The sequence below is a fragment of the Acomys minous genome (genome assembly GCF_964271855.1).
Source record: "Acomys minous genome assembly, chromosome: 16".
Classification (NCBI taxonomy): Eukaryota; Metazoa; Chordata; class Mammalia; order Rodentia; family Muridae; genus Acomys; species Acomys minous.
In genome coordinates this window covers 18,264,528-18,292,444 of record NC_140498.1, presented here as the reverse complement: position 1 = coordinate 18,292,444, position 27,917 = coordinate 18,264,528, and the positions used below count along the sequence as shown (strand labels likewise).

The 27,917-nt window shown below is 45.0% G+C and overlaps 1 protein-coding gene and 1 long non-coding RNA gene across 2 annotated transcripts; one reads left to right on the top strand and one right to left on the bottom strand.

Annotated features, from left to right (window-relative positions):
- The first annotated feature begins 13,922 nt into the window (after positions 1–13,922).
- Positions 13,923–27,222, top strand: ZCCHC10 (zinc finger CCHC-type containing 10). The gene is made up of 4 exons (XM_084762857.1): positions 13,923–14,025; positions 18,071–18,229; positions 24,692–24,733; positions 26,786–27,222. Exons 1-4 carry the CDS (start codon positions 13,985–13,987, stop codon positions 27,051–27,053), a joined length of 510 nt encoding a protein of 169 aa, XP_084618983.1. The 5' UTR covers positions 13,923–13,984; the 3' UTR covers positions 27,054–27,222.
- LOC311586729 lies at positions 24,845–27,346 on the bottom strand. The gene is made up of 2 exons (XR_014775636.1): positions 27,287–27,346; positions 24,845–26,017 (listed from the first exon to the last, which is right to left on the bottom strand). It is a non-coding gene; the product is annotated as an uncharacterized lncRNA (long non-coding RNA).
- Positions 27,347–27,917: the final 571 nt, after the last annotated feature.

Sequence of the window (27,917 nt, the reverse complement as noted above, 5' to 3'; positions counted from 1 at the left end):
TTTCACTTATTTGTAAAATAAAAAAAATTTTTTTGAGACAGTTTCTCTGTGCAATAGCCCTGCCTGGCTCTCTCTAGACCAGGATGGCCTCAAACTCACAGAGATCTGCGAGCCTCTGCCTCCTGAGTGCTGGGATTAAAGGCATTTGCCGCCATGCCCAGCCTGTGACTTTTTTTTTTCTTTTTTTTTTTTCCTTAAACCTTTTGTAGGCTTGAACTCAGTAAAAAAAAGTATGTCAGGGCCTGGAGAGATAGCTCAGCAGTTAATATTTGCTTAGAAGCCATGAAGACTGGAGTTTGAATCCCACCACACACAAGCTAGACTCTCTGTGTAGCCCTAGGCTGTCTTGGAACTCACTGCTTTGAAAACATAAGGCTAGCCAGGTGGTAGTGGCGCACTGTTTTACTCCCAGCACTTGGGAGGCAGAGGCAGGCAGATCACTGTGAGTTTGAGGCCAGCCTCATTTACAAAACGAGTCTAGGATAGCCAAGGCTACACAGAGAAACCCTGTCTCGAAAAAACAAACAAACAAACCCAAAGAAAAGGAAAACCTAAAGCATGTAGCCCAGGGTGGCTTTGACGTCTTTTTCCTTTTGCTTTTGTTTTGTTCTGGGACTCACTCTGTAAACAAGCCTGGCCTTGAATTCAGAGATCTGCCTGCCTCTGCCTCCTGAGTGCTACGATTAAAGGTGTGCACCACCACTGCCTGGCTAAAATGATGTTTTATGTTACATATTTTTTTCTTCTTTTTTTCAGTTTTATTTTATTTTATATGCATGAATGCTTTGCCTGCATTTATGTATGTGCACCATGTGTATGACTGATATTCTCAGAGGTCAGACGTGGCGCACAGCAGCCAGGGCTGCACAGAGAAACCCTGTCTCAAAAAACCAAGAAATAAAAATAAAAAATAAAAAAACTTAGCTATTCAAAAGCTAAGCAAAATGTTCACTTGAAAGACAATCATGGGGACTGGAGAGATGGTCCCGTGGTTAAGAGCACTGACTGCTCTTACAGAGGACCCAGGGTCAATTCCCAACACCCACTTGTCAGCTCACAACTGTCTGTAACTCCAAGACTGACACCTTCACACAGACATAACATGCAAGCAAAATGCCAATGCACATAAGATAGAAATAAATAATTTTTTAAAAAAGAAAGTCATGGCACCCAGGTGTGATGGCACACAGCTTTAATCCCAGCAGAGGCAGAGGCAGGAGGATCACTATGAGTTCAAAGCCAGCCTGGTCTACAAAGACAGTTCCAGGACATCCAGAACTACACAGAAAAACACTGTCTCTTTAAAAAAAAAAAAAAAAACTAAAGCCAGGCAGTGGTGGCACACACCTTTAATCCCAGCACTTGGGAGGCAGAGGCAGGCAGATCGCTGTGAGTTCAAGGCCAGCCTGGTCTACAAAGCAAGTCCAAGATAGCCAAGGCTAACACAGAGAGACCCTGTCTTGAAAAATGAAAATAATAATAATAAAATAACAAACAAAAAAAGACAGTCATGGCAAACACCGTAATCCTGGAACTTAGAAAGAGAAAGCAACAGGATCAGGACTTGAAGATGAGTCTCAGCTACATCACAAATTCAAGTTCAGCCTGGTCTATATGAGATTCTGCCTTGATATTTGGGGCAGGATTATATGCAAACCTACCTAGCTTTGAACTATGTAGATAAGGCTGGCCTTGAACTCACAGATGTGCCTGCCTCTGCCCCATATATACAGACACCTATAAAAACAAACAAAAAGGATCCTTTAGACCCAAGAGTTTAATGCTAGCCTGGTTAATATAGCAAACAACACATCAAAAAATAAAATCAAGTTGGGTTTGTTTTTTTTTTTTTTTTTTTTTTGGTTTTTTGTTTTGTTTTGTTTTGTTTTTTTGAGCTTGGCCCTGATCTTTCTCCTGCCTGTATGAGGAAATGAAAAACCCCTATGGCTGTGGTTTTATTTATGACAGAGTCCTGGTTCAACCGAGTAATTAAGTACTGGGCGGAGTCCAGGCTACCCAGCCCAAAGTCTCTTATCAAACTGAAGGATTTACTGACCTTCTCCTGGGAGCAGATACATTTAAATCCAGGACTTGAGAGACAGAGGCAAGAGGATCTTTCTGAGTTCAAGGACAGCCTGGTCTATATAGTGAGTTCCAGGCCAATTAACCAAAGCCATAGAATAGTATTTTACCTAAAGGAGAGGGGAAGAGACTGAGACCCTCTCTGCCTTTCTTCTTTTGGAAGTCTTCTCCACTTTGACTAAACTACAAAAGGAGAGAGGGGGGGGGAGGGAGGGGGGGCTTATTTTTCTGAGATGATTTCTCTGTGTAGCCTTGGGACACTTTTTTTTTTCTTTTTTTGGTTTTTCGAGACAGGGTTTCTCTGTGCAGCCTTGGCTGTCCTGTACTCACTTTGTAGACCAGGCTGGCCTTGAACTCACAACAATCCGCTTGCCTCTGCCTCCCGAGTGCTGGGATTAAAGGCGTGCGCCACCACTGCCCGGCTGACACTTTCTTTTTTTACATACAAGCTTTGTACCTGCCCTGCCCTGTTGGCCATACTACTATTTTCCATTCAAAATGCCAAAGCCCAAGCTAAGCATAGTGGTGTACATCTTTAATCCCAGCACTCAGAAGAAAGAACTCTATGAGTTTGAGGCCAGCCTGGTCTACAACTCAGGGACAGCCAGGGCAGAAAAGCTGTCTTAAAAGAAAAAATAAAACAAACAAATCATAGCCCTATCAATCTTTTGTTTTGCTTTGTTTTGTTTTTCGAGACAAGATTTCTCTGTGTAGCCTTGGCTGTCCTGGACTCACTTTGTAGACCAGGCTGGCCTCAAACTCACAGAGATCTGCCTGCTTCTGCTTCCCAAGTGCTGGGATTAAAGGCATATGCCACCACCGCCCGGCCCTATCAATCTTTTTAACATGTGTCTTTCTCAAAATAAAATATTGGCTGGGCATGGTGTCACACACCTTTAATCCCAGCACATAGGAGACAGAGGCAGGTGGATCTCTGTGAGTTCAGGCCAGTCTGGTCTACAAAGGGAGTCCAGGACAGCCAAGGCTACACAAAGAAACCCCATCTCAAAAATAAATAAATAATAAATAAAAGTAAATAAATAAAATATAACATCAGTCACAGAGTACTCATTTTGCTAAAAATAGTTTCCTGGATCATCAAACTTATAGCTCAAGAGGCTATTCTGGGATATTCAAATACACAAAGTCGGAAAAGTTATTTGAGAATTATGAAGAATCTAAATGGCAGGGTTCCCAGAGTCTCAACTGCACAGCCGTAGAGTTTCCAGGATGTGTGGCACTGGAGGTGCTGTGATTACAGCACACAGGTTTTCCATTCAACGAACATCTTGAGTATTTTAGAAAGAGGAAGTTATCTGATGTTTTTCTCCGGTGCATCTTAGTTCTTTTTTTGTTTGTTTTTTGTTTTCCAAGACAGAGTTTCTCTGTGTACCTCTGGCTGTCCTGGACTCACTTCGTAGACCAGGCTGGCCTCGAACTCACAGTGACCCACCTGCCTGTCTCCCAAGTGCTGGGATTAAAGGCGTGCGCCACCATGCCTAGCTGGGCATCTTAGTTCCGATCAAACTTACTTCTAAGCAATCAAAAAACACTATTTGTTTTCTTTTTTTAAATATGAAAGTCTTCACAAATTTGTGTGTCAACCTTGCGCAGGGCCATGCTAATCTTCTCTGTATTGTTCCAATTTTAAATATAGGGTACTCATAAGGTGCCCACCAAGAGCCTAAAGGGTCTCAGTCAGTAGAGAACTCACACTCCCCATCTGGTCACTGGAATCCTGGCCTTCTGCCAGTCACTTGTGCTCCATGCTTGAGTTATGATATCCTGGCCTCCCCCATCTCACAGTGAGTTGAGCAATGGGCTTTAGTCAAAGTAACTCCCCGTTCTTAAGTCCCAGAACTCCAAACTGGGAGCCTGCACCTGTAATGCAACACTTTTGAGAGGCTAGAAAAAGGAAGATCATGAGTTTGAAGGCGGCCTAGGCTACGTGGTAATTTACAATCTAGCCAAGGATGTACAAGAAGATACTGTCTAAACACACACACACACACACACACACACACACACACACACACACACACACACACACGGAAGCTGGCTTGAGCTGGATGTGGTGGTGCACGCCTGGAATCCCAGCACTTGGGAGGCAGAGGCAGGTGGATCACTGTGAGTTCGAGGCCAGTCTGGTCCATAAAGTGAGTCCAGGGCAGCCAAGATATCACAGAGAAATCCTGTCTCGAAAAACCTACAAAAAAAAAAAAAAAAGACTGGTTTAAGAAAAGGTAGTAGGATAATCCCAGCACTCGGGAGGCAGAGGCAAGTGGATCACTGTGAGTTTGAGGCCAGCCTGGTCCACAAAGCGGGTCCAGGACAGCCAAGGCTACACAGAGAATCCCTGTCTCGGAAAAAAAAAAACCAAAAAAAACAAGAAAAGGTGGTAGGAAGCCAGGCCCAGTGTCACACACTTGTAATCCCAGCACTCAGGAGACAAAAGACGGATAAATCTCTTGTGAGTTCGAAGCCAGCCTGGTCTACAAAGCAAATGCAGCACAGCCAAGGCTACACACACACACACACACACACACACACAGAGAGAGAGAGAGAGAGAGAGAGAGAGAGAGAGAGAGAGAGAGAGAGAGAGAGAAGGTAGTCGGGACTGGAGAGATGGCTCCGAGCTTAAGAACACTGACTGCTCTTCCAAAGGTCCTGAGTTCAATTCCCAGCAACCACATGGTGGCTCACAACCATCTATAATGAGATCCATGCCCTCTTCTGTGCAAGTGCACAAGCAGGTAGAACACCGTATGCATAATAAATAAACATTTAAAAAAAAAAAAGAAGGAAAAGAAAAGGTGGTAGAGTGGGCTGGTGAGATAGCTCAGCGGTTGTGAGCACTGAATGCTCTTCCAGAGGACCAGAGAACCAGAGGTTCTGAGTTTGGTTCCTGGCAACCACACGGTGGCTCTCAGTCATCTACACTGGGATCTGGTGCCCTCTTCTGGCATGCAGGCGTACATGCAGACAGAGCACTCTCATATACATAAAATAAATAAATAAAAAATAAGAAAAGGTAGTAGAATATGGTTTAGTCTCCTATTGTTTTCACAGCATTTTCATATTATGCTTTTCTGGTATAAACACTGGGCTTGGGGTGTGGTTTCGTAGCTACAGTGCTTGCACAAAGCCCTGGTTCTATCCCCAAACACTACATAAACTAACCTGGTGTTGCATTCATAACCTCACCACATGGTCATCATCCACTACATAGTTAGAGGACAGCCTTTATTACATAAAACACACACATATAACAACAACAACAACAACAGTAAACCCCATGGTTCCATTCCGTCCCGTACTGGAGACCTCCTTAGGTTATTATCCAACTCTGTCAAACTGCTTACTTCCGTAGCAGCACTATATATGGCTGAGTTCTTCCCCAAAGCCACACACTCCTGCCCTTGTTCAGGCAGTGCTGCTCTTACACATCTGCTCTGCAGTGTCATTAGCAGTTGAAGTCCTTTGCCCCTTCGCGATCTTGAAACACTAGGTGAACTTTGCACAGACTTCTACAGGCCTAAGCTGATAGGATCAAATTTAACTCTAAGCCCCTTGATCACCAATCTTTTTCCCAGCATGAGTCATAGTCTCTTTATCCACCTTCTCCCCGACCAGCCCCAGGTTGGGCCTTCTTCCATCTCCAGCAGCTGACATTCCAACTCTACTCCTGAGTCCTGTCTGATGGCCTGGTCAACCGACAGCAGAAGCTGCTCAGCCCAACCGTCCCTAGGCCCAGCAGCAACCACTATCTAATTGCTACAATTTAAAGTTTCTGGGGTGTTTTTAATTTTGATGCTCAGACTCATCAGGACTCAGCATACGCTGGGCTGATTTCCATCTGGCCAAAGCACAGTTCACTTTTCTCAGGAAGCAGCACTCTTTGGTTCTTAGAAAGGATGCCTTGTACGGCCTTGTGACCCCTATAATAGGGTCACTTTCAGCATTCTTCACATAAGGTGAACAATGGGCCACCCGGGTCTCATCCCTAGCATTGGGAGAAGGAAGAAAAAAAAAAAAAGCAAGTCAGAGAGTCTGTAATCTGATACAGGATCACCGCTATGTGGACTGGCTGCAAGTTCTTGTGGCTCTCAGCCCAGACATTGCTTCACAACCAAAGGAGGACCATTTATTTTCTTGTTGTCATCTAGTTAACGTTCAAATGCAATGTGAGTTCAAAATCTAAATATATCCTAGATGCTTACGGTTTGACACTTGGATAACAGTAGCACACACCCTAACTTGGTCTCTAGGGAATGGCGCAGGAAGCCAGTTGTAGGCAAAGGAAGGAGCAGAAACACCCAGCAAGGAGATGATGAGCTGAGCTCCCTCGGAGCATCAGGAGTCTTCCTCCAAGTCAAAGGCAAAGCCTCAACCAGAAGAAGTGGCCTGACAGCATCCAAAAGCAGCTCCCACTACAGAGATGTTGTGAAGTAAAAAGTGAAGAACATCTGTGTTCTTGAAATGCTTTGGAAAATGAAATTTAAAAGTTATTCAGTAGCCAGACAGTGGTGGCGCATGCCTTTAATCCCAGCGTTTGGAAGGCAGAGGCAGGCGACTGCTATAAGTTCGAGGCCAGCCTGGTCTACAAAACACATCCAGAACAGTCAAGGATACACAGAGAAACCCTATCTCAAAGGGGAAAAAAAAGTTATTCAGCAACGAGAAGAAATGTAATGAGTCATTTTTCTTCAGAAAGAGATAATTGAATCTGGGTGTAGAGGCACAGACCTCTGATCCCAGACTGTGGGATTGTGGAGCCAAGAGGATCATAAGTTGAATATCAGTCCCAGCTATACAGCAAGTTCAAAGCCAGCCTGTGAGACTGTTACACACACACACACACACACACACACACACACACACCACACACACACACCACACAACACACACACACAACACACACAACACACACACACAACACACACACACACACACAGTCTTTTAAGAATATATACTTTGCAATCCACCAAACATTGGTATTTATTTATGCCATTTCCACAAATGTAAAAGGTTTCTTTGGGAGCAAGGGAAGGCTGAAGAGATGGCTCAGTGGTTAAGAGCACGTGCTGCTCTTCTTCCGGAAGACCTGAGTTCAGTTCCTATGTTCCCATCTTTTACAGCTTTTTTTTTTTTCAAGACAGGGTCTCTCTGTGTAGCCTTGGCCGTCCTGGACTCACTTTGTAGACCAGGCTGGCCTCGAACTCACAGCAATCCGCCTACCTCTGCCTCCCGAGTGCTGGGATTAAAGGCGTGCACCACCACGCCCGGCTCTTTTATAGCTTATAAGCACCTGTAACTGCAGTTCTAAGGGATCCAGCAACGCTCTTTCGGTCTCCGTGGGCTCTGCACACCTGTGGCATACACACACATAGACATACACATAAATAAAATTTTTAACTACATATTTTTATCTTGGAAATGTCATCACTAGCTTAAGTTGTCAACTTGACACAAAGCTAGAGTCACTTGGAAAGAGGAAACCTCAAGAGAGTAATTGCTCAGATCAGATTAGCCTGTGGCATTTTCATGACAGCTAATTGAGGTAGGAGGGCCCAGCCTAGAGTGGGTGAGTCCATCCCTGTCCGGTGGCCTGGACTGTGTGAGGCAGCTGAGTAAACCAGAGAAAGCCAATGGGTACGTGGTAGTCTTCTGTGGTTTCTGTTTCAACATCCTGCCTGGAGTTCCTCCCTTGGCTTTCCTGTTACTCGTGAACCAAATAAATTCTTGCTTTTGGCCATGGTGTTCATCTCAGCAACAGGAAAGCAAACTAGAATGCGCAGCCCAGACTGGGCTTGAAGTCACTTAGCAAGGATGCCCTTGACTGATCTTCCCGCCTCTAAGCCTCAAATGCTGGGATCAAGGACTGTGCCCCTACAACCCACTATCAAAAGTTGGGTTTTTTTTTTAAACATCTATTTATTTATTATGTATACATTGCTCTGCCTGCGTTTACACCTGCACACCATAAAGGGCATCAGAACACATTATAGATGTTTGTGAGCCACCATGTGGTTGCTGGGAATTGAACTCAAGACCCCTGGAAGAGCAGTCAATGCTCTTAACCACTGAGCCGTCTTTCCAGCCCCCAAAAGTTGTTTGTTTGCTTGTTTGTTTTGTGGCAGTTTTATGTAGCTCTGGCTGGCTTCAAATGTGCTCCTATGCAACAACCTGGAACTTCGCTCCTTCCTTATGGACAGCACAGGAGGAGAAGTTATCTTAGTGGGACGTGTCTGTGGGGAAGCAGTCTCAGAGGAGTCCCCTCAGAGCAGGAAGCCGCTTGCTGTCCACCTTGGGGACCTTTGAACACATTCAGAGGAAGCCTGTCAATTCCTTGAGCTGAACCCAGGGAGGACTTTGCTAATTAGCAAGTAGTCTGAGGCACTGGGGTCCTTTTTTTGTTTGGTTTTGTTTTTTGTTTTGTTTTTCGAGACAGGGTTTCTCTGTGTAGCCTTGACTGTCCTAGACTCACTTTGTAGAGCAGGCTGGCCTCGAACTCACAGCAATCCGCCTGCCTCTGCCTCCCGAGTGCTGGGATTAAAGGCTTGTGCCACCATGCTTCGCAGTACTGGGGTCCTTAACATGGCCAAATTCATGTCAACAATCTGCGTTTCCTAAAGACAGCGGGGCAAGATGGCTCAGTAGGTAAAGGTTCTTGCCCTGTAGCCTGTAGCCTGACAATTTGAATTGACTCATTGAGACCCACATGATGAAAGGAGAAAGCTAAAACAAGCTGTTCTCTAACCTCCCAGCATATATGCATGCAAACACACACACACACACACACACACACACACACACAGACACACACACGTGTGTGCACACAACATTTGACAGAAAAAGGCACCTAGCTTATTGCAAACACAAACTCTTCATCATATGGTTAGGTCAGCCTGCCCTGGCACCCTGTTGGCCTGTCACAGACCAGACGCAGACGCTCCAAATTCCCAATCCCTGTCTCATAAACTGCATAAACCATGAGCTAAACTGTTTGTCCCCTGAAACTGGCTAGACATGAAGATAAATATTTCCTGTCTGGCTGACACACTGATACTCCCCCTGAGGACAAAACAGTGAAGTCGCTGATAGCTACTCAAAAAGAAGACTGTGTCAACTATCCCGGAGCCAGCGTTGAGGCAACACTGATCCACTCCTCTATGAACCCCAGGCCTACCACATACTAGGCAAGGGCTCTATCACTGAGACGTATTAGGAGGTCCTCGCCCATGCAGAGTTAGTAGAGCTTCAGAAATCTATGTTCACTGGAAGATAATATGCATCTTCTCCAAAATTAATTTCTCAAAAAAAAAAAAAAAAGAAAGAAAGAAAATAGAAAGAAAAAAAGAAAAAGAAAAGAAGAAGAAGAAAATATAGTCAGGTGTGGTGGCTCATGCCTCTAATCCCAGCACTCAGGGAGGCAGAGGTGAGGTAGATCACTGGAGTTTGAACCCAGCCTGGTCTACAAAAGGAGTCCAGGACAGCCAAGGCTACACAGAGAAAACCCTGTCTGGAAAAACCAAACCCAAACAAAAAAACAAAAGCAAAAAACAACAACAACAACAAAAAACAACAACCAAAAAACTGGCAATGAAATGTGGAACTTCAAGCTGGGCGTGGTGGCACAGGCTTTTAATTCCAGCACTCAAGGAGGCAGAGGCAAGCAGATCTCTGTGAGTTCAAGGCCAGCCTGGTCTACAAAGTGAGTCCAGGACAGCCAAGGCTACACAGAGCAACCTTGTGTCGAAAAACCAAAACCAAATAAATAATCATCAAAGGACAGGAGAGCCAAATCTAGGAAGGCTTTTGTTTTTTTGTTTTGGTTTTTCAAGACAGGATCTCTCTGTGTTAGCCCTGTGCCTCCTGGATTCACTTTCGATCCGCCTGCCTCTGCCTCGCAAGTGCTGGAATTAAAGGCACCACCACGCCCAGCTAAGGCTTATTTTTTTTTTTTAATATGTCAACTTCTTACTCTATTATTATAGATAAGCTCCTTTGCATATATAAGTAATTTTTGAGACAAGATTATGTAGACCAGGCTGGCCTCGAACTCAAAGAGATGTGCCCGCCTCTGGCTTTGTGTTGTGAGGCTGCTTCTCAGTTAGTTCCGGCTGGCCTCAAGCCCATTGTGCAGTCGAGGATGACCATGAGTTGCTCATCTCACTGCCAAGCGCTGAGATCACGAGCCTGGGCCACCACACCTGGCTCTGCAGACAAGTCCATCCCAAACTCAGAATCTGACAGCTTTATGGTCCCTCCCTCTGATGTCTCATAGCACAGGGCTGCGGTGTAACTTAAGGGCTCTGAGGAGTCGGAGCAGCTGCACCTGAAGTGAGTTGGTCATAACCTTTTGTGTATTTTGTTTTTAAGGCTCTCTTGGAAAGCCAGGCATGGTGGTGAAAGAAGCAGAGGCCCATAGGTCTCTGTGAGTTCCAGGCCAGATGGAGATACGGAGTGAGACCCTGTCTCAAATAAATTTTAAAAAAAAGATAAGAAAGGAGGAGGTGTGGTGGCACACGCCTTTAATCCCAGCACTCAGGAGGCAGAGGCAGGAGGATTGCTGTGAGTTCAGGCCAGCCTGGTCTACAAAGTGAGTCCAGGACAGCCAAGGATACACCGAGAAACCCTGTCCCAAAACAAAACAAAACAAAACAAAACAAAACAAAACAAAACGGAATGAAGGAAGGAAGGAAAGTGACTAAAGCAGGAAGATCTCATCTCAATCCAGGAAGTTTCAGGTCCCATTCTGACCTCTTAAGCCCAGCGAGCCTCGTTCATAGCCTAAAGCCTTGTACCCTCTGGCCTGCCACTGCTCTAAAATGAGTTAGTCTTCCTTAGGAGTCCTACTGCTGTAAGGACACACCATGAGCAAAAGCAAGTTGAGGAGAAATGGCTTATTCAGCTTACACTTCCACATCACTATTCATCACCAAAGGACGTCAGGACAGGAACTCAGACATGGGAGGCACCTGAGGCAGGAGCTGATGCAGAGGTCATGGAGGAGGAGTGCCACCAGGGCTGCCAGCCCAAAGATGGCACCACCCACAATGGGCTGGGCCTTCCCTTAACTGATCACTAATCGAGAAAATGCCTTACAGTTGCAACTCATGGGGACATTTCCTCAACTGAGGTGTCTTCCTCTATGATGGCTCTAGCTGTGTCAAGTTGACACACAACCAGCCAGTACAATCAATTAATTAATTTTTTTATTTGTGTAAACTGCATTTATATTCATTTACTTTATTTACTTGATGTACTTATATTGTGTGTGTGTGTGTGTATGTGTGTGTGTGTGTGTGTGTGTGTGTAAGTACAGGTGTCATGGTGTGTTTCTAGAAGTCAGAGTCCAATTTGTAAGAGTCAAATTGGTTCCTTCCACCAAGGATCCAGTTTGGCCAAGCTCAGGTCAGACCTTGTTGGCAAGCCAGGCACTCCCAGCACTTGGGAGGTAGAGGCAGGCAGATCTCTATGTGTTCGAGGCCAGCTTGGCCTACAAAGCAAAGTGAGTCCGGTACAGCCAAGGCTACACAGAGAAAACCTATCTCGAAAACAAAACAAACAAACAAAAAAAGTGATTTGGCTGTGTAGATATAAAAATAGACTTAAAAAAATTCTTTTTAGTTTATTTATTTTTATTTTAACTGGAGTTACAGATAGTTTTGAGCTGCCATGTGGGTGCTGGGAATATACCCAGGTCCTCTGGAGGAACAGCCAGTGCTCTTAACCTCTGAGCCGTCGCTCTAGTGCCAACTTTAAAATCTTAGTAACTAAAATAGTGAGACAGTGATGAAGGCAGCAGGATTTCAAGGGTTTTTTTTTCCTTAAAAAACAAAAGACCAAAAAAAAAAACATTTTGTTAATACAAAGTCTTGTGTTTACTAGGCTGGCCTCAGATTTGCTATATAGCCCAGATTGGCCTTGAATTCCTAGTTCTCCTTCCTCTAGGTCCTGAGTCCTGGGATTAGAGACTTGTGTCATTATGTATGACTCAGGAGTTACGCCTGCCTGAGTTTGTAAGGACCAGACAAACTCCATCTTGAAAAAGACACTCCATTCTTAAACCTAGCCAAGGGCTGAACCTGGATTCCAAGAAACCCACAAACGAGTCTAAACAGGAAACTATTCCCTAGCACTACAATCAGCTTCACCTTAGGAAAGTCCAAATATACTCTCTGCTGGTCAAGCTGACCAGCAGGTGGTCTGGCGCATAGCAACACCCAATTAGGAGAAGCCAGGCCAAAGTTCCTAACGCCCCATGACTGCTTCAACCAATCTTTTCTATAGGCCAACTTGCCCCTACACCTGTTACCCAACCATGAAATGCCAAGGCTTGTAACTCCTCCCTGCTGGCAGCTTTTCTGCCCAATCATATACTGTAAAACCCATTTCTTTGTCTAAAACATATAAAAAACCCCTCTCAATTGAGACTTGAGGCTACTTCCCTGCATCTTCTGTGTCAGTGCATAGGAGGGGTGGCCCTGGCGGGAACCTGCAATAAAGACTTCCTTGCCATTGCATTTGGACTCGGCTCCTGGGTGGTCTATTGGGGGGGGGGTCTCTCAAAAATTGGACATAAAAAGCTAAGTTTCTGGCCAGCCTTGGAAATTTAAAAATTTTATCTTTAAAATACATAAATACCTACATAGGTAAACAGGGGCTGGAGGCCTGGCTCAGTGGTTAAGAGCATTTGCTGCTACTGCAGAGGACGTAGGTTCAGTAACCTGCACAGCATCCACAACTCTAATTGCAGGGGATCTGATGCTCTGTCCTGACCTCCTCAGCACCAAGCATGCACACACATGATGCACAAACACATACCTACATGCAGACAAAACATTCATACATACATACATACATACATACATAAAAAAAATCTAACAAACAAGAGCCTGGCTCACATGCCTTTTATCCTTGCACTCAGGCAGGCAGAGGCAGTTGGATCTCTGTAAGTTTGAGGCCCAGCCTTGTCTTCAAAGCCAGGACAGCTAAGACTACACAGAGAAACCCTGTTTTTAAAAGGCCAAAAAGAGCCAGGTGTGGTGGCCCCTTTAATCCCAGTACTCAGGAGACAGAGTCAGGCAGATCTACAAAGTGAGTCGAGGACAGCCAAGGCTATACAGAAAAACACTGTCTGGGTTTGAGGGGAGCCAAAAAGAAGGAGGAGGAGGAGGAGGAGGAGGAGGAGGAGGAGGAGGAGGAGGAGGAGGAGGGGGAGGAGAAGGAGAAGAAGAAGAAGAAGAAGAAGAAGAAGAAGAAGAAGAAGAAGAAGAAGAAGAAGAAGAAGAAGAAGAAGAGGTCCAAATAGATTTTTGGAAAGAGAAAAATAAAAATAAAACAGAATGATTCATACCTATAATTTCTTGTGGTTTCTGTTTTTTTGTTGTTGCTGCTGCTGTTGTTCAAAACAGGGTTTCTGCGTGCAGCCCTAGCTTTCAAGGAACTTGCTCTGTGGACGAGGTTGGCCATGAACTCTCAGAGAGTGTTGGGATTAAGGGCATGGGATACCAACGCTTGGCTTGTTTGTTTGGTTTTTTGAGCTAGGGGCTTACTTTTTCCCTGTTGGGCCTTGAACACATGGCAATCTTGTCTCAGCCTCTAGAATGCTGGGATTACAGATTTTTTTGAATACCACACAATTCCACTGCATATAGTATACAGATTGCTTCTTTGAGAGTGCTCCTTGAAGTAGTCACCCTACAAGGCTCCATTCATACTGAACACAAGACCCACATTAGCAACAACACAACAGCTAGCGGCCACCAATCGCCTCTGTTGACAGGAGCCGTCTGGCCCCGCCCAGGGTCGCGGAGGGTTTTTTTTTTAAAGGCCCCTCCCACCCTATGGAGTTTCCCGAAAGCCCTTGCGTGCGCCAATATCCGGCTGTTCCAAGATGGCGACTCCCATGCATCGGCTCATCGCTCGGAGGATAGCGTAAGTGAGATGCCCAGTGGGGTCTGCAGTGGGGCTTGAGAAGCGTGCGGAGGCCGGTCGGCTGGCTAGCGAGCCCGCGCGGGCTGGGGGACCGAGCGGGATCTGAAGAGAGTCCGAAATGAACTCGATAGTTGGTCGCTGGATGGTTTATGTCCCTCTGTCAGTTCCACGCGTTGTCAAGGAGAGCCTTGGTACATGCTCACACCTCCCGAGGACCCAAACTTTTTCCCTCTGCCGCGTTCTCCGTTTCCTGCCCGTCTCCCTTCCTAAAAACAAGCCTGTCTGTCTGCAATGCCGTTTTCTTTGCTACCCGCTGTCTCACCTTCTGCGGCTCTCTCCTTAAGTAAATAATTCTTTTACTACCGACCACTTCATGCTGGAGTTTCAATTTGAAGAAAAATGCGTTCAAGACACGCAGCTTACAGTCTAACTGTGGAACCTGCTGATACTCGGAACCATCTGGTGGTTTAAACGCTTTGTGGGACACTGGGTAGTGATGGTCAGGTGGCAGAAGCCTGCGGGTCTCTGGGTTTGTGGCCAGCCTGGTCTACAGAGTGAGTTCCAGTACAGCTATGGCTCTTACGGAGAGAAACCCTGGCTCGAAAAGCAAAAACAAAAACAAAAAAAAAAATTAGGCTTTGTAGGAAATAAGCTGTGCTGGGGAAAGGCCCACCTCAGGTTAGACTAGATGCACCTGTGGAGGGGTGACATTTGAAGCCAAGGCTGAAAGGCAAAGAAAGGACCAAGTTACCAGAGGGTTTGGGAAAAGATAGACAGTGGTATAATTGTTTTGAGGCTGTTTGTTTTGTTTTGGAGGGAGGGGTTTGAGACAGGGATTCTCTGCCTAGCCCTGGCAGTCCCTGATCATCTGTAGACCAGGCTGGCTTCAAACTCAGAGCTCTGCCTGCCTCTGCTAATGTGTGCTGGGATTAGAGGCATGTGCCACCATGCCCAACTTAAATAAGTATTTTTTTAGTTTTTACTTTTGAGTCTTGGTAACTACGAGGTGTGGTGGCCAGATGCATTCAAGGTCAGCCTGGTCTACTTAGCAGGCTCTAAGTAGCAAGCTCCAGGTCAGTCAAGGCTGTGTACGCAGACAAAGACTCCAAAAACAAAAAGCAAACCAACTCAGTAACTACCCGTTCAGTGGTGTAAGCTGCTGAGGGCGCTGAGACGGTTTACTGGAGCCTGTGAGTTTGAGACCTCCTCTTAAAACAAAACCGTTCAGAAATATTATGCCCATCCTCCGAATGTTTCTCACACCTATCAAAAGTTACATGAAACAAAAAAAAAAAAATACTATTTATGGATCTAATTACCCTGTCTCCAAAACAAACACGAAAACAGCTGAGTGTTGGTGTGGTGGATTATGCTTTTAGTCCCAGCACTCAGTAGGCAGAAACAGGCGGATGTCCTTGGAAGTTGCAAGAGGGTGTCAGATCCATGGGACCAGAGTTATAGATGCTTGTAAGCTACCATATGGAATCTTGGAACCAAACCATTGGCCGTTTGCAAGAGCAACAAATGATCTTGACTGTTGAACCATTTTTCCAGCTCTAAATGTGCCTGGTTTTAAACTACAGCTTTCTTGTCAGGTATAACAATTTCCATTTGTGGTTCCTTGGTGTTCCAAAAAAAAAAAAAAAAAAGTGCTTAGATTTCAAATGTTTTTGGTTTGGTTTGGTGTGGTTTTGGAGACAAGGTTTTTCTTGGTGTAGCCTTGGCTGTCCTGGCACTCTCTTTGTAGACCAATCTGACCTTGAACTCACAAGAGATACAGAGATCCACCTGCCTCCTGCTTCCCAAGTATTGGAATTAAAGGCCTGTGTCACCATACCCAGCTCTCAAATGTTTGTTTTGTTTTTGTTTTTTAGTTTTTCGAGACAGGCTTTCTCTGTGTAGCCTTGGCTGTCCTGGACTTGCTTTGTAGACCAGGCTGACCTCGAACTCGCAGCAATCCACCTGCCTCTGCTTCCTGAGTGCTGGGATTAAAGGCATGTGCCACTGCGCCCAGCTTCAAATGTTTGTATTAGGAATTTCAGTCTGTATTGCAGAAGATTCTTGCCCATAAATTTTATCAGTAGGCACAAGGTTAGTTGTGTATTTTTTGGAGGGGTGGGGGGGGGAGCTCAAAGACTATTTAATTAAAGTTTAAAATTAAAACCCTTAGACAGGCAAGCCATGCTTTGAGGTAGGGACGGAGGTCTCCACGTAGCATCATGACAGATGAGCATCTGCATGGCGGTGGCAGTGAAGGAGAGCTTCAGATAGAGTGAAGACAGTTTACCTCCACAGTATTGGGGAAAGCGGGTAAGGAAAGAGAGAAGAAAAGTAGCCTGGGCCGTGGGTGGCTCACACTGTCTGTAACTCCAGTTCCTCTTCTGTCCTCACTAGGCACACTCATGGTGTATAACCATACATGAGCACCAGACAGTCATACAAACAAAATAAAAATAACAAATTAAAGGAAAAAGTTGAGCCAGGCATGGTGGTGCACGCCTTTAATCCCAGCACTCGGGAGGCAGAGGCAGGCAGATCGCTGTGAGTTCGAGGCCAGCCTGCTCTACAAAGCGAGTCCAGGACAGCAGCCAAAGCTACACAGAGAAACCCTGTCTCAAAAAACCAACAAACAAACAAACAAACAAAAAAGGAAAAAGTTGTACTTTCTTTAGTAGTTAGCCGGCAGGCCCAGTGCAACTACATAGCTGCAGTTTCCTTTATTTACCTAAGTTTTATTTCCTTGCCTGAAATATTTTTTTTGGGGGGGGGGGAGGTTTCGAGACAGGGTTTCTCTTTGTAGCTTTGGCTGTCCTAAACTCGCTTTTGTAGACCAGGCTGGCCTCGAACTCACTGTGATCCGCTTACCTCTGCCTCCCGAGTGCTGGGATTAAAGGCGTGCACCACCATGCCTGGCTCCCCTTGCCTGAAATATTAATTGCTCAATTAATTTGTGAATACAGGCTAAAAGTTTGTTATCTGTAGTTGTACAGTCTGGCCTACAAGGTAGACATTAATGAATAAACATTCAAATTATGTTCTCTCTCTCTTTTAAAAAAATAATTTGTTTGCTTTTATGTCCATTGATATTTTGCCTACATGTGTGTCAGTGTGAGGGTGTCGGATCTTGGAGTTATGGACAGTTGTGGGCTGCCATGTGGGTGCTGGGAATTGAGCCTTGGTCCTTTGGGAGAACAGTTAGTGCTCTTAACCACTGAGCCATCTCTCCAGCCTCTATGTTCTCTCTTTTAAAGAATTTATTATTAACTGGGCAGTGGTGGCACATGCCTTAATCCCAACACTGGGAGGCAAAAGAAGGCAGATCTCTAAGTTTGAGAAACCCATCTGGAAAAACCAAAAAGAAATTATTCTTGAGTTTGAGGTATTTTTGTCGTTGTTGTTATTTTGTTTTGAGACAGGGTCTCTCTGTGTTAGCCTTGGGTGTCCTAGACTCGCTTTGTAGACCAGGCTGGCCTCGAACTCACGACGATCTGCCTGCCTCTGCCTCCCGAGTGCTGGGATTAAAGGCGTGCGCCACCACGCCTGGCAAGTTTGAGTTTGTATATGTACTGCGTTCATGCAGGTGCCCTCAAAGAACAGGGTGGAATACAGTGGACTGGACTGCAGTTACAGGTGTTGTGAGCATGGTGTGTGTCCTGGGAACTGAACCCAGGTCCTCTGCAAGAGTGGTTACTGCTGAGAGCTATATTCTGTTCGCTGTCTCTTTTTTGTTTTGTTATTTTTGCTGTTTTGGTGTTTGTAGCCCTTTCCGGTTTGTTTTTGTGGGGGAGCGATTGATTTTTGTTTTTTATGTTTTTGTTTTTATTGTATATGAGTGCTTTATCTGCAGAAGAGGGCATCTATGTATATACACACATAGATGGTTGTGAGCCACCATGTGGTTGCTGGGAATTGAACTCAGAACCTCTGGAAGAGCAGGCGGTGCTCTTAACCACTGAGCCATCTCTCCAGTCCCTTTATGCTCTTTCATATCAGAAAGACACAAGACAAAACTTCTAAGGCTTGTGTTTCTGTTTTTTCTTTGTAGTGAAGCCAATAAGCAACATGTAAGATGCCAGAAATGCTTGGAGTTTGGACATTGGACTTATGAATGCACAGGGAAAAGAAAGTACTTACACAGGCCTTCAAGAACAGCGGAGCTGAAGAAGGCGTTAAAAGAAAAAGAAAATAGATTATTGCAGCAAAGGTAGGTTTACATGTGGTATCCAGAGGAACTTACCAAATTTCTACATAATTGACTAAAGGGCTGAAAGTTTTAGCTAATGCTAACTGATATTTCTGTTTATTTTGGGTTTTAGAGATTTTCTCAAATTTGCAGTCCTCCTGTATCAGTTTCCTGGGCGCTGGGATTACAGGTTTGCACCACCACAGCCAGTTTATAATAGCAGTGGCTGACTTTTAATGAATGTTTACTGTGTCAGGCCCTGTATGTCTTTTATAAGTATTAGCATATGGAAACCTGAATCTCTACTAGTAAGGTGGCTATTATTTTTTGAAGATTTATTTATTATGTATACAGTGCTCTGCCTGCATGTATACCTGCACACCAGAAGAGGGCACCAGATCTCATTATAGACAGTTATGAGCCACCATGTGGTTCATGGGAATTGAATTCAGGACCTTTGCAAGAGCAGCCAGTGCAGTTAACCTCTGATCCATTTCTCCAGCTCCAAAGTGGCTTTTCTTAACCTATTTGTGTGGTCACATATATGAGTATGTGTGTACACACACACAAACACACACACACACACACACACACACACACACACACACACCACAAATACAAATTAAAAATTTTTTAAATTCTTTTTTGTTTGTTTGTTTTTGGAGACATGATTTCTCTGCATAACAGCCCTGGCTGTCCTGGAACTCAACACTGGAGACCGTGCTGGCCTTGAACTCAGAGATCTGCCTGCCTCTGCCTCCTGAATGCAGGGATTAAAAGTGAGTACCACTGCTGCCCAGCTAAAGAAATCATTTTCTAGCTCACTGAATTGATGTGTGCTTTTCCCAAAAAGCAATCTGAAAGACTCTGTTAGTTTTCTTTTTTGATATTCTTCTTTCCTACCCCTTATTATAAATTAAAAATCTGGGGAGGCCCTTAGTCCTACTCAAAGAATGATTAAGAACAGCATAACAAGATTATTATTTTAAAAGATCCTATTGAAAATTGTGGAAGATGGTCTGTAGGTTCCACTCTTACAAGACTGGGAAATCCTCACACAGCCAGCGAACTGGGCTGATAAAGTTACAGTACCATGCAGAATTTACAGCTGAATTCGTACCCTGTACTGGAAGGAGTAAGAGTGAATTGTCCCTAGATAATGCTCCTGACTAGATCCTACGTATCCAAATTCAGAAGACATGGGACATTTCTGTCCCATCCACTTCAGCTAGGTGAGGTGGTACATACCTGTAATCTTAGCATTTCTGTCCCATCCACTTGAGCTAGGTGAGGTGGTACATACCTGTAATTTTATCATTTCTGGCATGGAGGCAGGAGCATCAGGGCCATCCTTGGCTATACAGTGATACAAAGCCAACCTGGGCTACAGAAGACCCTGTCACCAAAATTGGCAAGTGGAGCAGGGTATAGTCGTCTACAGAGGAATTTTAATTCAAAGCTTGGCTGCTCTGGCAAGAGATCACATCCAAAGACCTAGTCATGTGATCCAGCTGAAATACAGGCATGCCTTTATTCCCAGGACACAGAGGCAAGCCGATCTCTTGTGTTCAAGGCTAGCCTGGTATAGCACAAATTTCAGGTAAAGGAAAGCTTAGGTGCAGCATGGTGGTATATGCCTTTAATCCCAGGACTCAGGAGACAGTGGCAGATCTCTCAGTTATACTGAGTTCTGTCCAGGAAGTTCAGTTGAGTCAAGGAGTTAAAAGGCAGTGTGATGGGGTTCAGTGTGTGGCAGGTCTTTTGTGGGATTCAGAGGCAGTTTTACCAGAGATATGGTGAAGAGAAAACTAGATACAGGTGACGATAGAACAAACCAGAGAGTGAGAATGAGAAAGCAGTTCTGAGAGAAGCCAGGTGGAATCAGTCAGCTTGGAGAGAATCTGAGCCAGAGCAGCTGAGCTGAACCAGCCAGCCAGAATTCAGAAAGAACTAGAAAAGGTGAGTTTATTCTGTAGTAAGTCTCAGAGGCTGAAAGCATTCTGAGCCTAGATTAGATTGTACAGAGGCTAGAAGCTTCCAGGACTAGGTCTAGGTTAGCAGATAGTGGCAGTAAGCCTTTGAGACAACAGTCACCTCAGGTGAAAAAAAATTACAGTGGCCCCATCTCTAGTACTAGCACTTGGAAGGCAGAGGCAGGTGGGTCTCTGAACTTGAGGTCAGACAATGTTATATAATAAGACCCTGTCTTCAAAAACATCCATCTCTCGGGGCTGTAGAGATGGCTCAGAGATTAAGAGCACTGACTGCTCTTCCAAAGGTCCTGAGTTCAATTCCCAGCAACCACATGGTGGCTTCCAACCCTCTGTAATGAGATCTGGTGCCCTCTTCTGGAGTGCAGGTGTACATGCAGGCAGAACATTGTATACATAATAAAAAAAATACATCTTTTTTTGCTTTGTTTTGGTTTGGTTTTTTGGATTTTTGTTGTTGTTGTTGTCCTGGAGTCACTTTGTAGACCAGCCTGGCCTCAAACTCACATCAATCCACCTGCTTCAGCCTCCTAAGTGCTGGGATTAAAGGCGTGTGCCACCATGCCCAGCAAGAGATACATCTTAAAAAAAAAATCCCACTCTGAAATTGACAACACCTTATGAAATTAAAAATCTTATGGACAGCAAAGAAAAGCACTAAATCAAGTGAAAAAAAGCAGCCTACAGGCTAGGCCAAGATCTTTACCAGCTATCCTTCTTGACAAAGAGTTGGTATCTAGAGTGTGCCAAGAACTAAAAACACTGAACAGGAAGACAGTCTAATTTTAAACTTTAGACTAAAGAATTTAATAGCTACAAAAAATACAAATGGCTAATAAGTATTTCTTTAAAGTGTTCATCATCCTTAACAGTAAAATGCAAATTAAAATTAGTTTGCTATTCAGTCTTATCCCATTCAGAATGGCCACCATCAAGAAAACCAAAGCTGGCAAGCATTTGAGTAAAGACAAACCCTATCCCCTGTTGATGGGAGCTACCATGGAAGTCAGTGTGGGCACTCAAAAAACCCTAAGGAGAATTAACCCTGTGGCCTAGGGCATACACCCACTGACCCTAATCCTACTACAGAAGTGTTTTGACAGCCATGTTTATCGCTGCTCTATTCACCACAGTAAGCAAGTGGCATCAGTGTAGGCGTGCAGGTGACACCGAATGGATAATGGGTAGTGGGCACTGAATGGATAATACGGGTTATATACACAGTGGAGTCAGGGACCCTAGCTTTCCAGCTTTCATGTTTGTGTGTTCATGCGGGAGTGCGTATGTATAGACACTGGGAAACTAGAAAAGGTCCAGGAGAGGAGGAAAAGAGGCTTTCAGAAAGGAGTGGGGCAGGTGAGATAGAACACATGAGATAGGAAAGAAGAAAGAGTCAGACTGGGATGGGGTGAGAAAGGAAGACAAACAGCAGCTACAGACAGAAAGATACAGAAAACACAAGTATTTTCATGTTAGGGGTAAGAATGCAGCTAAGTGGTCAAGTTACTGCTTGGCATGCCTCAGTGGCTCCCCCCCACCCCCAGTACCACATACACACATTACATACATATGTACGACACACACAGACACACTTGTGTGGCTTTTCTGTTTCAAAACTTTGTCTCTTTGGGTTACTCATGTTTCTTAGCAGTGAGTCTAAAAATCAAAATTAGAAACTGAGTTAATATTAAACCTTGCCAAACTCTAACAATAAATCCTTACTCAGCCAGTGTGGTGGCTCACACCTCTAATCTCAGCACTCAGGAGGCTGAAATCTATGATCCAAGGCCCACCTGGGCTGCAGAACTAAATCCATGTTGGCTAGGACCATGTAGGCTGACCCTGTCTGAAATTAACTCATTGTTGAGCCCTGCCAGGGATGATGTCTAGGCACTGAGAATGGTCTCATGTGTGATACGCCACTGGGGGCTTTTCTGTAGTGTAGCCTCTCAGGAAACAAGGCAGTGCCTGCCCCCAGCTAACAGAATCGCCTCCTGCTGTTCCAGAGGAAATGGAAATGCTCACAGCTCTCCATGAGACTGTGCCCTGCAAACTTTGAACTCAGTTTTTCAAGAGACTGCTTAGAATGCTAAAACATGTCCGCAGGGCCTGTGCTCACTGTGTGTGGTGAATATGTCCGTGTCAGGATCCTAACCAAGGAATAGAATCTCATTTTGAAAACATTTAAGGCACAAGCACACAGTAAAACTTGGGCTGAGATGAAGCTCAGTTTGTAGAGTGCTTGCCTAGCACGCACAAGGTTCTGAGTTTGATTCTTTTTTTGTTTGTTGGTTTTTTTTTTTAAGATTTGTTTATTTATTTATTTATTTATTTATTTATTTATTTATTTATTTTATTATTATGTATACACTGCTCTGCCTGCTTGTACCCCTGCAGGCCAGAAGAGGGCATCAGATCTCATTATAGATGGTAGTGAGCCACCATGTGGTTGCTGGGAATTGAACTCAGGACCTCTGGAAGAGCAGTCAGTGCTCTTAACCGCTGAGCCATCTCTCCAGCCCCTGTTCGTTGTTGTTGGTTTGGTGTTTTTTTTTTTTGTTTGGTTTTTTTTTTTGTTGTTGTTGTTGTTTTGAGACAAGATTTCTCTATGTAGCCGTGACTGTCCTGGACTTGCTTTGTAGACCAGGCTGGTCTTGAACTCATAGCAATCCAACTGCCTCTGCCTCCTGAGTGCTGGAATTAAAGGTGTGCACCACCACCACCTGGCATCTTAGTTCGATTCTTTTGTTTGTTTGTTTGTTTGGTTTTTTTATTTTTCGAGACAGGGTCTCTCTGTGTAGCCTTGGCTGTCCTGGACTCGCTTTGTAGACCAGGCTGGCCTCGAACTCACAGCGAACCACCAGCCTCTGCCAAGTGCTGGGATTAAAGGCGTGTGCCACCACGCCCGGCTTTTTTTTTTTAAGATTTATTTACTTATTACGTATACAGTGTTCTTTCTGCATGTACAGAGGGTACCAGATCCCATTACAGATGGTTGTGAGCCACCATGTAGTTGCTGGGAATTGAACTCAGGACCTTTGGAAGAGCAGCCAGCGTTCTTAACATCTGAGCCATCTCTCCAAACTCCCCTGAGTTTGATTCTTAATACAGCATATATGTAGGCAGAAGGCTCGAGTTCAGCATTATCCTCAGCTAATAGCTGAGTTCAGGCCCAGCCTAGGCTACATAATACCTTGTCTCATAGAAGAAATTTCACTGCGTAGAATTATTAAGAAAAAGAAAAAAGGTAAGCTGGGCAGTGGTGGTGTATGCCTTTAATCCCAGCACTTGGGAGGCAGAGGCAGGTGGATTACTGTGAGTTCGAGGCCACCCTAGTCTACAAAGCGAGTTCCAGGACAGCCAAGGCTACACAGAGAAAACCCTGTCTCGAAGAAAAAGAAAAAGCCGGGTGTGGTGGTGCACGCCTTTAATCCCAGCACTCGGGAGGCAGAGGCAGGCAGATCGCTGTGAGTTCGAGGCCAGCCTGGTCTACAAAGTGAGTCCAGGATGGCCAAGGCTACACAGAGAAACCCTGTCTCGGAAAAAAAAAAAGAAAGAAAAAGAAAAAGGAAAAAGAAAAAAAGGTGATATTTTATAAGGTATAGAGTGCTTGCCCAGCATGTACCAGCCCTGGATTTGAACCACCGCACCAAGTATTGTAGTGACAGGAGCAATTCTGTAATCGGAAAGCTTGGTCATTGCACATGCTGATGGCAGAAAGACTACTCTTTTTATTTATTATGTGTACAGTGCTCTGCCTGCGTGTAACCTGCACACCAGAAGAGGGCACTAGAGCTCATTATAGATGGTTGTGAGTGGGTGCTGGGAATTGAACTCCGGACCTTTGGAAGAGCACCAGTGCTCTTAACCTCTAAGCTATCTCTCCAGCCCGAGTGTTTGGAAGCTGTGCAGAAATTAATTTGCTTTTGTAAAAGTATGAAATGGCTGTGTGTAATTCTAGGTACTCGGGAGCCGGGTGTGGTGGCGCATGCCTTTAATCCCAGCACTCGGGAGGCAGAGGTAGGCGGATCACTGTGTGTTCAAGGCCAGCCTGGTCTACAAAATGAGTCCAGGATGGCCAAGGCTACACAGAGAGACCTTGTCTCGAAAAAACAAAAAAAAAAAAAAAAAAGAAAGAAAAAAAAAGAAAAAAAGAAAATTCTAGGAACTCGGATTATAGCTATTGTACTATTGTTTGCCTTGCTTGTTCAATAAGTAATTAAAGTTGTAAACAACAACAAAAAAAGAAACAATTTTATGTGTTCAGTCACCTTAATTTCTAACTGGCTTTGATGGTACAAAAGGTGTTTTGAGACAGGATTTCTCTGTGTATCCTTGGCTGTCCTGAACTCGCTTTGTAGATCAGAATGGCATGGAACTCACAGCGATCTGCCTGCCTCTGCCTCCTAAGTGCTGGGATTAAAGGCGTCACCATCACACTGTTGGTGCAAGAGTTATTAACAGGAGCTTTTGTTCTTCTTTGCCCTTTTAGCATCGGAGAGACCGACACAGAGAGAAAGACTAAGAAGAAGAGGTAGGTGTGCTTTCGGGGAAACTACCTGGTGGAGGAAGGTTGGGTCTGAAGTCTTTTTTTGCAATTCTTTGTTTGTTCGGTTTTTTTTTTTTTTTGTTTTGTTTTCGTTTGTTTGTTTGTTTGTTTTGAGACAGGGTTTCTTTATGTAGCCTTGGCTGTCCTGGACTTGCTTTGTAGACCAGGCTGGCCTCAAACTCACAGAGATCCATCTGCCTCTGCCTCCCGAGTGCTGGGATTAATGATGTGCACTACCATATGCAGAACCTTTATGTTTGGCTCTGCGATTAAAAAAAAAATTATTTAACTTATTATTTATATAGTATTCTGCCACCATGTGTGCCTGCATGCCAGAATAGGGCACCGGATCACATTATAGGTGTTTGTGAGCCACCATGTGGTAGCTGGGAATTGAACTTAGCACCTTTGGAAAAACAAAACGGTGCTCTTAACCAGTGCCCTGCAATTCTTGCTTTGTTTTTAAGATTTATTTACTTATTATGTATACAGTACTCTGCCTGCATGTATCCCTGCAGGCTAGAAGAGGGCACCAGATCTCATTTTAGATGGTTTTGAGCCACCATGTATTTGCTGGGGATTGACTTCAGGACCTTTGGAGGGGCAGCTAGTATTCTTAACCTCTGAGCCATCTCTCCAGCCCCCTCTTCCTTTCCCCCCCCCCCCCCCCCCCCGAAGACAGGGTTTTTCTCTATGATAGCCCTGGCTGTCCTGGACTCACTTTGTAGACCAGGCTGGCCTTGAACTCACAGAGGTCTGCTTGATCAAAGGCATGCACCACTACACCTGGCTTCAGCCCTGAAATTGTTAATTATCATCCGATTTTCTAATATTTTCCTCTTCTGTGGAATTTATTGGCTCCGTTTTTCCTTTTTCTACAACATTCTAAAATCCTTACACTTGAAAATAGTAACTACCTTCTCTTGTTAATGGGCACTGAACAAATGGCCCAGTTAGTGAAGTGCTTGCTGTACTCACATGTAGATCGCCAGGTGCAGCAGGGGTTCCTGCTGGGGAGGTAGAGGTGGGAGGGATCCCAGTGACTCACTGAGCATCCAGCCCAGGTGAGTCAGTGCACCCCAGGTTCAGTGACAGAGCCTCTCTCTCAAAAGGATAGAGCGAGTGAGGTGAGCACCTGATGATGACCTCTGGTCTTTATGTGCAAACATACATATACGCATACTGGCATGTACTTGTTTATACACACATGCCACATAAAACAGACACAGAAATGAAAATAAAATGTTTTTGTTAAGTCCAGGCATAGCCCTGGCTGACCTGGAACTGGCTCTGTAGACCAGGCTAGCCTCAACCTCAGAGATCTACCTGGCCTCTTTTATTGTGGTTTTGTTTTTGTTTTTCGAGGCAGGGTTTCTCTGTGTAACAGTCCTGGCTGCCCTGAACTTACTTTTGTAGACTAGGCTGGCCTCAAACTCACAGCGATGCGCCTGCCTCTGCTTCCAGAGTGCTGAAATTAAAGGCGTGTGCCTGGCTTTGCTTTTCTCTTTGTTTGGAGCTTAAGTTACTGGGGTTTTGAGCTGCTGGATCTGGGATCCGGGATCCTCCAGTAGGACAGCAGGGCCTCCAAATGCTGAGCCTCCTCCTCAGCCCTTGTTCTGGTTTCCTGAGACGAGATCTCACTCTGTAGCCCAGGCTGGCCTCACGCTTTTGGTCACCATTCTAGTTTAGTTTCCCGTGTGCTAAGGGCACAGCCACTACGCCCTGCTCTCTTCTTGTTCTTCTTACATTTGCGTGAGACAGGCTAGCCTTGTCCTTGCTGCTGAGGGTGGCCTTGAACTCCCGACCCTCCTGCCTGCACCTCCATGTGCCAGCATGCTCACAGTGGCATAGTATGGGAGGCGCACCTTCTGCTGAGATGATGGAAAGCTCGGCAAGTGAGGAGCCACGTGCCTCAGCAGCTAAGCAGTCCCAGACGCTGGGCCGGGGGCTGTGTGCAGGGAGCTCAGCATGAGCATTCTTTAAGCACAGTGGTAAATGCCAGCCTCCCATGTGCGCCCACTTTGTGTGACTTTATAGGTCTAAGAGTGTCACAAGTTCGAGCACCTCTAGCAGTGACAGTTCGGCCAGCGAGTCTTCATCAGAGAGTGAGACATCTGCCTCCTCCTCCTCAGAGGACAGTGACTCAGATGAGAGCATCTCTAGCTCCTCCTCTTCGGCTTCCTCTTCCTCTTCCTCCTCCTCCTCTTCTGACTCGGACTCGGACTCCAGCTCCCCCAGCAGCAGCAGCAGTAGCACAGAGAGCAGTTCTGATGATGAGCCTCCAAAGAAGAGGAGGAAGAAGTAGAGCTCTCTGTCCTTGGGCCCAGTGGACCAGAAGCGCTCGTGACTCACGGGGGAGCTGAAAACATGCTCCCGCAAGCCGCTGACGGCTGGTCAGACTTGTTAGACTCAAGAACTGTGTGAGTACTCTCTACTGTACAGGCTATTAATAAAACATTATGTATATATACAAAGATGTTTATTTTAGGAGTGAATACTGTCTTTCTTTTTTTAAAGACGGAATGTCACTTTGTTGACCTGGCTGTCCTGGAACTTGCTCTGTAGAGCAGGCTGGCCTTCATTTCACAGACATCTGTTTGCCTCTGTTTCTTCTAATGCTGTGATTAAAGATATGTGCCACCCTCACAATCATCTGTAATATAATCTAATGCCCTTCTGGTGTGCATGAAGACAGCATACTCATATACATACATACATACATACATGTATACATACATGTTACAGTATTTTGTATCTGTTCAGCCTATAAAGCAGATAACTGACACAGGGAGACTAAAACGTACTTTAAAGTGGCCAGCACTACGCTTCTAATCTACTCGTAAACTAAACAAACTACTCTAAACCTTATAACATACATATATTCCAAGCACTTGCCACTATGACCCCTGGGCCGGTCCACGTCCAGCTCCATTCTCCCCCCCCCCCCCCCCCCATCCTTCTCCAACCGGCAAAAACCTTGTCCCTTTTCCAACCCTCAAACTTTCTCCTCTCCTCCAGGAAGCCCCCCTCCCACTTCCTGTCCTTCCGCCCAGCTGATTGGCTAAACAGCACTTTATTGACGGTTGATACATTCACTCCGCATTCCCACACACATACATACATACATACATACATACATGCATGCATACATACAGTCTTTGTCCGAGTG